Source organism: Ips typographus, linkage group LG1 (genome assembly GCF_016097725.1).
Source record: "Ips typographus isolate SLU linkage group LG1, UJ_Ityp_2.0, whole genome shotgun sequence".
In the NCBI taxonomy this organism is placed as follows: Eukaryota; Metazoa; Arthropoda; class Insecta; order Coleoptera; family Curculionidae; genus Ips; species Ips typographus.
The window spans coordinates 3,201,955-3,218,424 of NC_138422.1; the positions used below are offsets into that span (position 1 = coordinate 3,201,955).

Genomic DNA, 16,470 nt, shown 5'->3' on the forward strand with positions numbered 1-16,470 from the left:
GCCACTGCCAGTTCAAATATTGCCGCCGAAATGCTAATAATTATTCCTCCAACATTTGAACCGTCTCTCAAACGATTTAACTAAGTATGCCAAAATTATAAATCAACTTTATTAGAGAATTCAATTTCTTCCGCGAAAGCGCTCTTTATCTTTCCGTAATTTCGCTCTTAAGCACACTCGTTAAGGCGTATTTGCTTTAAATTAAGGCCTTTTGCCGATTCTCGAACTAAACAGAGTTTTTTTTTTTGCCGTTTTGTCAGTTTTAAGAGGGAAAATTTTACAGACCCACATCCGACGACATAATAATAAAAATCGAATGAAATTGCCGGTAATGCGAAATAAGTCTTGAAGGCGCTGCTCCACATTCGATACAAATGTAGATTTCTCTCACTCTCGTTGTCTATTTATATGTAAATTCGCGCTCAAAATGGCTGACTGCGTTAGAAACCCGCATAAAACTTATCAGTTATATGTAGGTACATATAATATAAAGTACAAGAAACGCAATGTAAATCTTATCGTGGTTGATGTATGGGAATTTGCTATAACTCTATACCCACAGAGAAGATTTACGTGAAAACGCTTTAACAATTACTATTGACAGATTTTATTTCAACGCTGCGGTTAAGGTTTTTCCTAGTGCAAATATTGAAAAAGGGCCTCCAGTGTTGGAAAATTATGCATTTTCAGTGTCGGATTTCATGAATATACATCGATCCCCGTTTCGTCGAGAGTAAAGTCGTAAAAAGCGTCGATAACGCTTTAAAAATTGGACTTTCGAAGACGATTCTCCCCCAGTTTAATTGTGTATATATTAAGTAGGGAAAGGAGTGGAAAAAGTTTAACGGTAATGGCTTTCTGGTTTGGTTTTTACGAGTTAGTGACTTTAAACCGTGAAAAGTTATTGAGTTTCATCAAAGTCGATTACGTTAAAGAAAAACCAGACTTCCAAATCCAAACTTTTTATATCATCATATCTGCTGTAATATGGCAAAAAGACTATTGTCATAAACTGAATCAGAATACTAACAATGCAAAAAGTCTCAAACCATTACCTTTTGAAACCTTGATCCAGAATTTCACGTTTTTAAGTCCGATATGGCGGCGGTCAGTATAGTAGGCCAAGAAAAATCTTCATTTAAACCAAATTGCGGTGCATTTTTCCAAAAAATCGCGAATAACGATTATTTCAAACATTCCGTATAGACACATTATATAATTATAGATAGCTAATAAATGGAGCTATCACATGACCTTAAACGGACACTGCTAAGTTGCTTCGTTTGGCCGCTAGAACACGTCAAACTTGATTGCCTTTCTTTGAACATTTTTCCAAATATCTCGAAAACGGTTTGAGTTAGTAGGGTGAAATTTTTACTCAAAAAACGTAACGTTTTATTAAATATAACAACTTTGAAAACTAAAAAAATATTGTTTTGACATTTTTACAGTGGTAACCCCAAGGTTTTCTTTTTAGAAAATTTTTGAATTTTGAAAATCGTTTTTAACTGCCTTAATTAGTTTAGGATGGTAAATACGTGACGTGAAATATCTTTTGTCAAAATGTCAATTTTTATGACTGTCATGTTTACAAAACTGCCGAAAATGCCCTAATTTCAAATTTGGTGACAAAATGCAATTACAGCAAAACGAACTGCGTATTCGTGTTCATCCAAAATTAGTAAAAATCAGTCAGTATAGTAGGCAAAGAAAAAATTTCATTTGTGCTAAAATTTGGTGTTTTTAAACAGCCAAAGTTAATCTAAGTTAACGTTATAAAGTGACTAAAATGTAAAAAACTGTCAAAGTCCAGCGCTTGTATTATATTTCTAAAAAATTTAAAAATAAAAAATAATGTTATAGAAGTGAGTAATGAAGTAAAATGAATTGAATTAAATAAAAAAAAATATTTTATTGAAAGTAGTACGGACCGAATAATCGCGTTTGACAGGTATTGTCAAGAAATGCCAACTAAGGTAAAACTAGTTTTCATTTAATTATTTCGTCATTTATGAAGCAAGGGTTAAGGGTTGAATTTGAATTACCCTGTATTCAGGATCTTTTCTTTGGAGTTGTGGTGACAAAAGCTAAAATATGTGTTTGATACAATGATGTGTAAAATGCTTGAAATAAATCATCAAACAAAATCAAAAATTTGAATCTTAAATTAAAGAAATACTATTGCTTTTAAACAAGCATATTATGTATTTTATTTTTTCACCAAAATCGACTTTCTTGGGGAATAACAAAAAGAGACCATTTCGCTTAAGAATTAAACAAACTTCAGCTGAATGGCTTCTCAGTCAATTCTATCTGACAATGATTCTTAATGACAATATGGTAATAGTAGTTGCCTGTATAAGTGTCACTGTTTGAATATACAGGGTGACCCAAACTTAACCTGCATAACTTTACAAATTTGTTGTACTTTTGAAAATATAATACAAACTAACCTAACCTAAAACCGATCATTTTTCAAATACACTTTCAACTTTACTGTTCTATAATGTTTGCCTTTACCAATTTAAGCATTTTTCAAGTATGTTAACGCTATAAATTTTAATCGAATTCTAATGAATAAATTTCGACTAAAGTGAAAAGGTCAACATTGTAAAACACTCAAATTTACATTGACGGTCAAAACGTGGCGATGCATCAAAGGCATTTTGTGTACATAGTTTAGTCTGGTCGTAACCCGTCTTAAACCATAAAACCAATATCTTGGGTTAGTTTGTACAAGATGGCTACTTTACGCAGATTAATTCGGCTTTATCGTGCACCGATATCCGGCCGGTCGAATTTAAATTATGCATAACGTGGAAAAGTTTCGGGGTAGTTTCTCGTCGTAACATTAGAACCGGAGTTTCCCAACTACTTATTCGGACTATTACTGTTTTAGTTCTCGACGCAACCAGTAATTATTATTGTCGATTCGGTGTAGAGGAACGTAAAATTAAGAAAACATTTGTGTTGTTAAAAAAGTTCTAGAGTAGTTTTTTGAAACTTGGCTTTTATCAGAAACATGCTCGAAACCCGGCAAAACTTTCTGAAATCGACTGACGCCATCTTAAACAGTCCGCTTGATGCAAACTGGCGAAACTCCCTGTACATAAATTCCAGGCTTTCATACTTTGTAGAGTTGCTGCTACTGAGGGGGTGGGTGGGGGTAAGGTTGTCAACCCTCGAAGTGCTATAAATTCCTTTTTGCCTAAACCGTGTGCAAGTTAGCGAACTTCGAATCCTTTAAAGGGCTCGTAATACATAAAGTCCGGCTATAAATACTCGAGGGGGCGATGTTCCGGACAAATTTATCTTTTAATGTGTTTAGCGCCCTTAGAGGCTGTGTGGTTGTCGAAAGTAAGATTTAGGAAAACCGGTGCTGAAAGTTCGGTTTTATAAACGAGCTTTTTATATGCCTACATCAAAATTTAGGAAAAGTTTCGTAGCATTAAAATGGAAAATTTCCAAACTAAACTGGGAGTTTTCATTCACTTATTTAGCTTGTCTAAATATGCGTGTAAAAGCTTGAGTGGCAAAGCTTTTTTCCTAGCTCAAACTACATTAAAACGTTGTTTGCGCTTTGATAGACTGCTTTATATTTTCGCTAACCAACTGCAAGCCAGTTTGTTCCTCTTTAGACCCGCGGTGCATAAATTGTCACTTTCGGCACGGACGCCGCATGCGGAAAGCCGACGTTCAACCAATAACTTTACCATCCCCAATTTTGACAGTCGAATGTGATAAAATTTCATTACTTCGTTCGCAATATAGCCGTGGCCACGAATGGAAACATTACAGTCCGCCGCTTTTATTAAATTTACTGCACGTCCGGTAGTTTGACCATAATTCAAATTCCGTTTAATATTTGCCTTGCCTGGTTGGGATTTAACTGTATTAAGTCGGCTTTTTGTTTGGTTTTCGCTCCGGCTTAATGACTGTATAAACAACGCAGATTAGCTGGCCAAGTAAAATGGTAAATAGGAAAAAGGTGTATCATACCCGAGTGAATTATGTACGCACGTCCTGGGAAATAAAACCCGCAATATTAAATTTTATACTGATGCATATACTTACAAGATAATTAGGTTTGTTGTATATGTAATTATTTAAGTGAATTTTGTGGAATTATAACCCAAAATTTGTTCAATGATTTTAAAAAAATAAAAAGTAAGTAAACCCTTTTTCAAACGATTTATTGAATGGGGAGTTAAACTTTTTTGCTTCTATACTAATTTAATTGTATTTATACACTTAAGTAAACCGAAATATATAATTTGTCATTTATCTTGAATTTTTCTATTGTCAATATTAAAATGCCACTTTATTGATTCAACTATTTTTTTAATTTGTTTCAGTGGAAACAACGTTGGGGAGTTATCACTAAGCTTTCTCCTGCTGCAGGTAAGTCAATTTTTCTAGTTATTCTTCGGTTACTTTGTAAGTTATTTTGCCAACGATATCTACTTTGAAGCTCTTTTTTATTTTCAATTTACGGAAATCTTGCAGATATTATATGTCTGTTACATTATTTGAGAGTTTTGCTAAAAATCTTATCATTTTTGTGTCACAGGTAATATTTATTTGTAAAATGGTGCGCAAAATGCAGAACATGATTACCTACTAAAATTGTCTGTGAGATAGTGATGGATTTAAGTGAAGAAGAGTGAGAAGCTGTTCAAATTAATTTAGGTTAGGTTAGAAAAGAAAATTGAATTCGAAATTTATGTTTTAAGTTTAATTTAAACTCTGTGAGAATTTTTTTTTAAATATTTCTTGTAAACATTAGCCTCTTATTATCATAAAACAGATGACAACTGAATTATCTCACCCTCTTTACGTAAAAAACGTGTCCGACATTTTACTAACGTACTTACGTCACATTGCCCTACCAATATATCACCTTAACGTGTTTACGTAACATCTGGACGGTGTTAAAAATTTTCATTTATATTTCGTAATATGTGTGTAGGAAACCCTTTCCGAGGACGATATTTCTACGGGAAAAACGTTTATTGTGCTGCACGTTTTACCATATAGGAGAAGACGAGCCCGGAATGGCAATAGAGTTGGATAAAAGTTTTAAAATTTTAATTAAATCATTCCTCTGTTTGTTGGTTCAGACGTATGATAGTATGTATTATTTTAATTGCGTTTTCTTGGTGGATTACATATGATATTATTTAAATTGCTTTATCAAGTAAGGTAATAAATAGATGTGGGTTACGAGTTTTTCAATTATATTGCAAACTACTATAGGGCAAAGAAATATACTGTGATTCAGTCTTACAATTGCTGAATCCTTTCCTTTGTTAAATTAAAAAGACACAAGTCCCCATGATAGTTTACTTTGCACTAAAATGATCATTTAATCAACTATCAGACGAAAGCACTTTTAGTGAATACAATTTTTGTTATTTTAGCTAAACTACAACTGTAAAGCAGCACATTTGATATACTACCGTAGAAATGCAGATAGTTACCAAAAATTGAAACGTTGTGTATCACAAAAATAAATAAAGTGCCATTTTGGCGATGGGGGGGGGGGATATTTCGATTATGGCAGAATGTCAGTATGGCAACCATCGAATAATCAAAACTAATTTAAATACTAACTTAATTTAAATATAATTTTGACCTAAATGTGTATTTGTATTTAAGATCTGCTAAATTTTTTCTGCAATAATTTTAATTTATTTTGAATGAGAAATTTTACAAAAAACTTAAAATGATCAAAATTCAGCTGATAAACTTTATTTTCTGTGTATACTGTGTGTTTTCATTAGAGTTTTACAATTCAAACCACATTATCCGTCCCCCTTGCTTCTTCAAATACAAAGTTGACACATTTTTACATACATACATTTTTTTTAGAAACACCTGATATATTTGCTAATTAATTGATCAATCTCATCATCAATATATTAAATGTTGATATTTAGTTTAGCCATTTTTGAGTTAATGGAAAAATTGTAATTTAATTGTATTTCACAAATCACAGTTGTTTGACGTCACGATGACGTTATCAAAGCAATACATTTCAAATTACGACATCATGAAATAATGATGTGATTTAGTAGAACATTAACAGTTTTTTTCTAATTTTGGCATACAAAGTGACACTTTTCAAAACTGATTAGAGTGACAAAACGTTTTACTTTATGTAACTGGTTATGAAAAGTTCATTTCATCACTCCCTGTTTTTATGCATTTCCGTAGAAACATATGGGCGACATCCATCATAACATGTCGTTGTCACTGTTTATACAAGGTGCTATGAAAGTGAATATTTGTGTTAAATCACTTTAAAAGATGGTTTTTACCGCTTTTTGGTCAAAATTAGAAAAAATTATGTATGCAACACGTTTCGAAAATGTCTTATTGTGTAACTCATTCAAATTGTAGGACCTCGCTGCGCTCGCCCTACAAACATTCATCTTTTCGTAACTGGTTACATAAATAGCTATTTTCTACCTACCCAACCTATTAAAATATACGACTCAACCCTGTAGATAACCAGTTTAGTACAAAAATCATGTATTTGTATCTTGTTCAATCAAAAACTATTTAAATAGTGCGATAAGAAAAAAATTCTGCACTAAACTTGGCATTAGAAAAACGTTATTAGTCTTTTTGTAGAAAATTTTCTTTATTAACTATTCGTGTATCATATTCCCCCAAATTATTATACATTAACACTAACTTTAAATATTTAACCGTAATTAGAGTTTTCAATTCTCACCCTTTAAAATATTCTCCCGCTCTATAAAATATGCATTATCATCCTCGAAATTTTCGACACTCAGGTATTTTAGTAGTAGTAATAGTGGGTTTCTATCGAAGTAAAGGAACAAAGAGGGCGGATAATATATATGAATAATTTAAGGTGCAAAAGAATAGGGTTGTTATATCGAGGTGCGACTAGACAAAGGAAGTCTTGGGCGCCCCCTCGGGGCTCTCGAATATATTAAACGGAGCTCCTTAAACTGTCGTCTAGTGCCGGAGACTGTTTAAACGAATCCGAAACTCTCATATTTGCCTACAGATTTAGCAAACGTTAAAATAAACTAGCAGCACACTCCGACGAAATTATACAAACAGCTTAGCGTTTCGAATAATGGGCCGAGATGTCACAATCGTCTGTCTTCAGTTTGTTCTGCTCAACGTTAGGAAATGAATTTTAATCTTCCGTCAAGATTAGTAATTGCTTTAAGTGGCGGCATAGCAGGTTAGAAATGGGTGATAGTTGACGTCTGGATAAATTGAGGTTTACTGTTTACCAGGGTTTTGAGTTACGAGAGGTTTCCGGAATGGGAGCGTAAATTCACGTCCCGGAAAAAAAGTCGTAATTTCCAATTTCAAGCCGCCACCACCATAAAGCCTAATAACCACTTTCAGAACGGCCTAATGTTTAAACCGTAAATTTTGGGTAAAAACCACCTTTTTATACACTGCGGACCCTCCAATAACTCATTTAGATGGATTCCCAAAATCCCTGGGTTAATCCAGCAACCGAGTTTATCTGATCGACCTCAAATGCTTAATTAAAATGGGTGACGTAAATTTTTACGTCACGTACAGAGTGAAATTCTCCATGTTATTATGAGGTAACATAGAGCAAATATGTCAAATTGACAGCAATTTGTTACTCAGAAACTTGTTCAGACAATTTTCTTTATCGGTAAATTTATCAAGGAATTAAAGCAGATCAAATTAATTGAACAAGTAACCTTACCAAAATATGACAAAAATTGACTTACCTACTGTGTTAATAACACAATCACGTGATAACTGATGTTATTCTCATTGAAGTGTTTATTGGATTTTGTTCTACTACACCATTTGACTAGTGAAGATTTTCATGGGCATGTAATCAATGGGTTATTGAGTATGATTAAGCGAAATGTAAGACAAACGGATACATTTGCAAAAAGTGCACTCTTTTTGAGAAATAAACTACAAATATGGATTTATAAATTTAGGGTTAAAACAGGATACAATTTATTAATGTCTGCTGTACGTCTGTTGTCTTTGTCTTCTGTCTCTGTTTTTCTTTCATCTTGTAGTTTACTGGTTTATTTTATGTATTTTTATTCTAATAATATTCTAAATCTGTTGCTCCTGAATAAAAATAAATTAAATTCTAATACCGTCAAAACAGTTTTCAAAGTCGATTTCGATAATGGTAAACAGGGGGATTGAACGGCTTGCTCTTTCTCCCTACGCGCGGATTGGAGGAACGAAATTTAATTTGTACGCCGTCAGAGAAAAAACCCGTAAACAAGCATTAACATGAAAATCACACGTTTGACATCCATATCCGATCGACTTTTACCAACTTTTCCGTACAACTTTTCGCATCCGTTTAAATTGCCGCCATCCCCGAAACTGACTGCGGGACTCGTCCCGCTCGATTCCCTCGGATTAGGTTGAATCGTTTCGTTTTAGTTTTTACTACAATTTGAAATTAGTTTGTCTCAATTGCCAAAGTCAAGAGAGCAGCCAGTTCTTTTGATTTATTAACGCAAATACGGTTTTTTCCGTGTTTTTCTACTTTTATTTGTTTATATACATAACGTTGCCAGAGCCCAAAACTGTTGATTCAGTCATTAGGGCAACGTCGAAAAGAGTTTTCAACACACGTGGTGGGAAAAACGTTTTGACTAACTGGACTAAGACGTTTAATGACAAGCTTATATAGTCACCTGACAGCTGTTAACACTCATTAAACAGTGACAGTGTCTTTGATAAACTAACTACCTAACTAATGTAACTATTTGGAGTTAAATTTGGCAGTTGTGACTTTAAATGACAACTTAAAACGTTAAGTTTGACAGTTATGACACTTAATGAGACACTTCACGGTGTGCTTATAGTCAAGTGAAGCTTGTTAGAACTATTCAAACTCATTTAGCAATGACATGAAACTATCAAATTCAAAACATGTGGTTGTTGTATCTTATTGTAACTACTCACATCTTAATAGAGCCCCAAATTTGACGTTTGTGAGGCTAAGTGCCACTATAATATATTTCTTACGTCAGAACAACAGTCATATCATAAATAGCTATTTTCAGAACTTTTCTTTATGTAAATCTGGGATAACTGGAAGTAAGGTTAGGTCGAGGGTTAGGTTAGGTTTATGTCCAATTTTCTCTAAAACTATTTGCTTTTTTGTATCAAATTCACTTTGAGCTAGTATTTTAAATCAGTTTTGCCGTCAATATCAAAAAGTGAACGTCATTTCCGCGTATTTATTGAAGCAAATTATTTTTTGTCGGCTTTGTAATTGAAAGTTATCTCCCCCATTATCTGATCGGTCCCTTCAAATCGATTTGCATAAACCTCCTTTCGGTTTGCGTTACGCTTTTCAAATAAAATGGAAATTTAGAGTAATATCAACGAAAGGATAATTGCAAACAGCGATCATATAGTACTGCAAAAAAATCTATTATCTGTGTAAAGATGTAACATCAAAAGTATCATACAACAATGTAATAGACATAATAAATGTTAAGAATGTGACAATTGCTTCTTTATTTGTCAATTAATTACATAATTCAATGGATTCGGATTGGTTTCTGCTAAACCAGATAATAATTTGACGATTTATGTAAGTTATGTAGAGAATTATAACAATAAGTAACGTAATATAACTAGTGCTGGAAGAAGCATTTTACGTACAAAATAAAATATTTCCATGACTGTGTAAAATGGTTTAGAGGACGTATTATATTTTACCTACGGTTTATTTCGCAACTCACATAATTCAGAGAGTTTCTTACCACTGTGCGTAAAGAGGGTCATTACGTAACTGAAAACTGTACTTTCTGGATGTCAGTATTCAAGTATTCAATTATTTCAATATTGTAGGTAAGTATTACAAGCAAATACTCATCTACTTTTTTTAGGGTAAAAAAATTCTGTGGCAACTCTAGTTACAAAAAAGCTTTGATCTATACTAACCACAAAATGTCCTCGAAAGTTAATTTTTCATTCATAGTCGAGTTGCAAGAAAACTTTTGCAAGCAGCCTAGGCTAACAACTGAATGTCGTTGGGGGTTTCAGTAAAAACACGAACTAATTAAAAAGTTTCGGCAGTTAAACTCAAAAGGCCGAATTCAATATTAAAAGGCCGGCTTTCCCAGTAATCTTTCCTTTTATCCGCAATCCAACCAAATCCTTGCTGAGCAAAGTTTATCCCGGAAGACGAGCGAATCAAAGCCTTCTTCGCTGACCGCCGGCCCCGGGATTTCTAAACCATTATTAAATCGTTTTTGTCCGTATTATTTCTATTTGGCCCTTCGAGAAAGATGTATCGAAACAAAGCGTTCTTCAATTTTGTCCGGAAATCCGGGGCGATATGCGAAAATTATGCACGTGAAATCCCCCGACGTTACACAATCTTACCGTCATCATCGGAATGGCATATTTTACGGTTTCGACGTCTTGATTGGCGCCAAAAGCCGCCGGCAGATGGCGCCTATATCGTCCCCTTCATCTTTTCTTTCAATATACAGCGTTATGATATGCTTCAGCTTTTTCGGATACCCCCCCATGCAAAAATAAATCTTTTCAAAAGGGGATGAAAAAAAGAATAGGTTGGGAGTTTTGGCAATTTTTAGGTAAAGGATTTGCGTGTTGTACGGCGGTTTCTGAGTGGTTTTTATTGTTTTAAGAAATGTTTTCGTGCATAAAAAAAACAACCAAACAAAGTGGGATTTGTATAGGTTTGAGAGTAAAAAAATGTTCAAAATTTGTTAGGGTACGTGCAAAATCTCCTTGGTTTCATATTAGCTTTACAGCTGATATGTGTGAAAGTTGGTTTGATAAAAGATCACTGTGTGTCGTACAAATTGGTTTGTCCTGAGGGTGAATTGCGGTTGGCAGGAAATCTATACAGAAGATCAAACTAAATTAAGTTGACGTCACAAATATCATCAGAAGTCTGATATTTTGATACATTTAAAATTAAGTAAATGCAATTTAGGACATTCTGTTTGACTATCCTTGCAACATTCACTATTTCAATTCCATTAAAACATCAGGACGCTAGTTTGCCTCTTTCCGGATGAATATTTTATTCTTTAATCCTCGAGAGCCGAATGCGAAACTCACTAAATAACCGGCTTCAATAAGGACGACGTTTTTATGGCGTTTCGGCCCATGATTCGTCTTCACTTATTCAGCATGTAAAGGAATCTCGTTAAGTTATTATTACCGATCGAAAAGCGGAAAAGGAAACTTTGACAGTCCAACGTAGAGGGCGTAGTAAATTATCCACTTTTTTTCAGTCTTAAGGCTGGAAATTTGGATATTTTATTCATGTGGGGTGCTTCGGAAATTTTTTTCCATTGTAACGCAACTATCGATTGTAGGGAATTATTTAACAGTCGTGCGATAGGTTCTTTAAGACTAATGTGGGACTTGAAAGTAAAGTAGTGGCGGAGGAAATAAAGAGTAAAGCTTTGCAGTTTAATAAGGAATTTTAGTGCAGTTCACCTAATTATCTTAAATAACTTTTTTAATTGAACTCCAATCAATTTCGCTCAATGGCCATTAGAAAAATGATAAAAAATACTACAAAATGAGCCAAAACGCGCCTCTTTAGCTCTTCATTTTACCGATATACTGAATCTCAAAAAGTAGTAAAAAATGACCCCTATTTTGTAAATTTTTTTTTGTGCTTAGTTCACCTAATTTAAGGTTTTTTCGTATAAAAATGCCCATTGCTATACATTGGAACCCTTTTGGGGCAGACAAAAAAATTGAAAATTTTGACAAAAAATGCCATTTTTCCAATTTTCGAAATGTTGGAAGTGGTTATTTCACCTAATTTAAGGTCCTTTGGTATAAATATACCTTAAGCGGTGCATTGGAACCCTTATGGAGTAAAATAAAAATTTGCCAAAATTGCACTTTTGACCAAAAACGTAATTTTTCCAATTTTTGAAAGGTTGTAACGTTTTTATTTCAACTCCAATCAATTTCGCTAAATCGCCATTAGAAAAACAATAAAAAATACTACAAAATGAGCCAAAACTCACCTCTTTAGCTCTTCATCTTACCGAGATACTGAATCTCAAAAAGTAGTTAAAAAAGACCCCTAATACCCCCCCATTCTTTCAATTTTTTTAAAAAATAAAAAATCTGAAAATGCTTTTTTTGCGCCTATTTTACCTAATTTAAGGTTCTTTCGTATAAATATGCCCATTGCTGTGCATTGGAACCCTTTTGGGGCAAACAAAAAAATTGAAAATTATGACAAAAAATGCCATTTTTCCAATTTTCGAAATGTTGGAAGTGGTTATTTCACCTAATTTAAGGTCGTTTAATATAAATATACCCTATGCTGTGCATTGGAACCCTTATAGAGCAAAATAAAAATTTGCCAAAATTGCACTTTTGACCAAAAACGTAATTTTTCCAATTTTTGAAAGGTTGTAACTTTTTTATTTCAACTCCAATCAATTTCGCTAAATCGCCATTAGAAAAACAATAAAAAATACTACAAAATGAGCCAAAACTCACCTCTTTAGCTCTTCATCTTACCGAGATACTGAATCTCAAAAAGTAGTTAAAAAAGACCCCTAATACCCCCCCATTCTTTCAATTTTTTTAAAAAATAAAAAATCTGAAAATGCTTTTTTTGCGCCTATTTTACCTAATTTAAGGTTCTTTCGTATAAATATGCCCATTGCTGTGCATTGGAACCCTTTTGGGGCAAACAAAAAAATTGAAAATTATGACAAAAAATGCCATTTTTCCAATTTTCGAAATGTTGGAAGTGGTTATTTCACCTAATTTAAGGTCCTTTGGTATAAATATACCTTAAGCTGTGCATTGGAACCCTTATGGAGTAAAATAAAAATTTGACAAAATTGCACTTTTGACCAAAAACGTAATTTTTCCAATTTTTGAAAGGTTGTAACGTTTTTATTTCAACTCCAATCAATTTCGCTAAATCGCCATTAGAAAAACAATAAAAAATACTACAAAATGAGCCAAAACTCGCCTCTTTAGCTCTTCATCTTACCGAGATACTGAGTCTCAAAAAGTAGTTAAAAAAGACCCCTAATACCCCCCCATTCTTTAAATTTTTTTATAAAATGAAAAATTTTAAAGTGCTGTTTTTGCGCTTATTTTACCTAATTTAAGGTTCTTTCGTATAAATATGCCGATTGCTGTGCATTGGAACCCTTTTGGGGCAAACAAAAAAATTGAAAATTTTGACAAAAAATGCCAGTTTTCCAATTTTCGAAATGTTGGAAGTGGTTATTTAACCTAATTTAAGGTCCTTTGGTATAAATATACCTTAAGCGGTGCATTGGAACCCTTATGGAGTAAAATAAAAATTTGCCAGAATTGCACTTTTGACCTAAAATGTCATTTTTTCAATTTTTGAAAAGTTGTAACTTTTTTATTTGAACTCCAATCAATTTCACTCAATCGCCATTAGAAAAAGGATAAAAAATACTACAATCTAATCTTAAATGTAAGATATGAAATAGACCAATCACAGATTATTTTGTCATTAAAGAAGTAACTGTTATCAGTACTGACAGTTAACATAAAACAACGCATTTTCAACGCCATTTTTTAATTCTCTCTTTTTGATTAAAAAAATGCAGAGAAACAATTGACTGGACTTTTTTTTCACACACACACTAGATTTGTTTTCAAGGAGCGGATAAAATGGCAAAAAAATAAAGAACAGGTGTTTCGAGAATAGGCCACCCTTTAAGAGGGTGCGACTGGCGATATTTCATCCCTTCGTAGGCTCGGGACAGGACGATCTGTTTGATAAATTATTTTCGGACGCGCGACGTCCCCATAAAGTGGCAAAACGTTCGAGAAAATGGGAGTTTTCTAAACTTTTTCCCCAACTTCTCCTCTTATCTAGGACGGTAAATATTAGATAAGGGTGCGTGCATCTTGGATTGGCGCTTGTATAAATTGCCCCCGACCATTAAAACTTTCTTAGACCATCTCGAATGGGATTAAGGGTAAAAACACAATTGAATCACATCGCAGTGAGCTCGGTCTTAACCCATTTTCGTGCGGCACGCTTCTATTAAGGATAATTGGATCGCCCTAATCCAGTTTAGGTTAAACCCACCTTGTTTCCTGATAGTTGTGGTAACCGAGTAACCTGCAGACAAAGAACAAAAATCTAATCGATTAACTTCAATCCTTGTTTAATTCAAATAGCAGATCACCTGTGGAAGAAATACAACTTTCCTTTGCTGACAAAGTCGAAAAACAAGACCCAATTTAAATATATTCCCTTGTAAAAAGGTCCCAAATTGCGTGTCTTGTGTTAATATTTGTCTACGCAGCTCGAACAGGGAAAACTTATGTAATTTTCCTTTCTTTTTCCGACTTTACTTTTGTTCCTTAAGGCCATTTTAACACCCCTTGTGACGATTCAAGCGCAATCTAGTGTAAAATAATTCGCTTTTTGCTTGATTTACGGGTGGTGTTTAAATGGGACGGTTTACATTAAAAGTTAGGTTAAAACTTGCCGACCATTTTCAGGTGTCAACGTCCAATTAGTCAAAAAGCGCCCTCGGGGAAAATACGTTCTATTAACAACCCTCGCAGTTTTAATTTGTAGATTTGATTATAATACAGTAGAGGTGATATGCTTCCCCTACCAAAATCATGTTAGGACAGTATAACTCATACTTTGGAGAAAAACGATAAATACTTCTATTAAGAAATAGATACGAAAAACCTGCTTTAGAGAACAGATTCACTTTTGATTCACATTCAATTCTCGTAAGAAAAAAAAGTTCTATTATCCTCGAATAGTCTAGAATTAGTTGTAAGTCCGAACAAAAAAAACGGACCTAACCTGGTCGTTAGAACCACAGGGCCAAATAATTTATATACACCATTATTGTTGTCATGGGCACGAAGCGGGAAAGTCGAAAAGTGTTTTTCCTTTCAGGGAAAAGTGGTTGCGCCCCATTCAGCCATTCAAGGTTGGGAAATTGAGCTGTCAAGCGTGATAGTCCGTTTCTCGTCACTCTCGAATCGGAACTCTCTTCCTCTTTATATATACTTTTTGTCGTCGCGTTTCCTAGTCTTCCCGGCAAAGTGAACGATCCCACTCGGCTAGAAAATTAAAAAAAAAACGACCTAAATACGAAGTTTTCGCTAAGAAATAGGATGAAAACCCGCACAAAGACCTACCACCTATAAAATGCAGATTTTCGAGATCGCTGCACGAAATTTAACTTTTCGATCGAGGCCCCGAGGCTTGCAAGACCAATTCTAGCCCCGCGAAACGATTGTAAGTTTACCTTAACGTCAGAGTTTATTCTAACTGGCGGAAAGCTTCGATGGAAAATTCAATAAATCGTATGAAAAATACATGACAATCTATCTGAACGTAACGCTTCGGATACAATGGATGTAGCCAGGAAAGACGTAGCCCGAAGAATATATTAAATTTGCCACTATGAGATTTTTGCTACGGACACTCATATGTCTCGAATGGGTATTTATAGTCGAGCGTTTGTTTCTTGCGCTATGCGACAAACGACCATATAAATCTTATTACGAAACAATTTGTCGTTTTTTTGTTTTAGGTTGTCGTCGGATTTCCGAGTGCATGAAAACAACTGGAAAATACGATTACATCATCTAACAAAATATGATTCACATGTTATTGTCTAGCTGATTTGACAACGTATGTTTGAACGTTCTATACAGGGTGGTCCAGTTTTAAGTGTCAATAATTCATCATTCGATAGCCAATCAAAAAATAAGTTGACTTGCATTATGTCATTTTTCTTAAAATCGTTTTCAGTCCTCCAAATTTCAATTTCAAAAATCGTTTTATAGTGTAAAACTGAACATTCAAGACTTATGAGAGAAACTTGCTATTTACTACTAGGAATAGTCTTATAATCGTTTTCTCAGACTGCCATCCTGGTCGAGTGTCTGAAACTGGATTTCAAGAAGTAAAAACAGTCCGGAAATCAAGACAAAGATTGTATTGTGCATGAAACCCATTTCTTACTTCTAAAGATAATCTAAAAGTTGACTTAAGATAGAACTGACTTTACTAAGACTAAAGAGAGTCCAAAACTCAATTTTCTGGACCGGAACAAGTCTAGAAGTAAATTAAATTTTTGGACTATTTCATTTCTAAAAATTAGTTCTCAAGACTAATATCGTAGCATTTGGTACCAAAAATGTTTACTTTTATTACTTTACTTTTTGACTTGAAGAAACTTGACTTTTGGAAATAGTCTTAAAAAGCACTAAAAACAGTCTGAATTTCTTAAAGATGCTACAATTTACTGCACCTATGAGTTTAGAAGTCAATTTAATAGTGAAGAAGCTTGAAATAACATTTTCAAGACTATGGACAGTGTACAAACTGGCTTTTAGGCCTGATAAGTCAAAAAATTCGTAAAGATAGGTCGTAAAACAATCTAGATTTTTAAGAAAAAATTTTTA

The 16,470-nt window shown here is 33.8% G+C and overlaps 1 protein-coding gene across 2 annotated transcripts in view; it reads left to right on the top strand.

The window, feature by feature from the left end:
- The window catches only part of LOC145733459 (uncharacterized), a 278,672-nt gene that overhangs the window by 11,634 nt on the left and 250,568 nt on the right, over positions 1-16,470 (top strand). For both annotated transcript variants that reach the window (XM_081986332.1, XM_081986410.1), the window contains exon 2: positions 4,356-4,401. In XM_081986332.1, the coding sequence (XP_081842458.1) occupies positions 4,356-4,401 (46 nt within the window). The remainder of the gene's footprint in view (positions 1-4,355; positions 4,402-16,470) is intronic.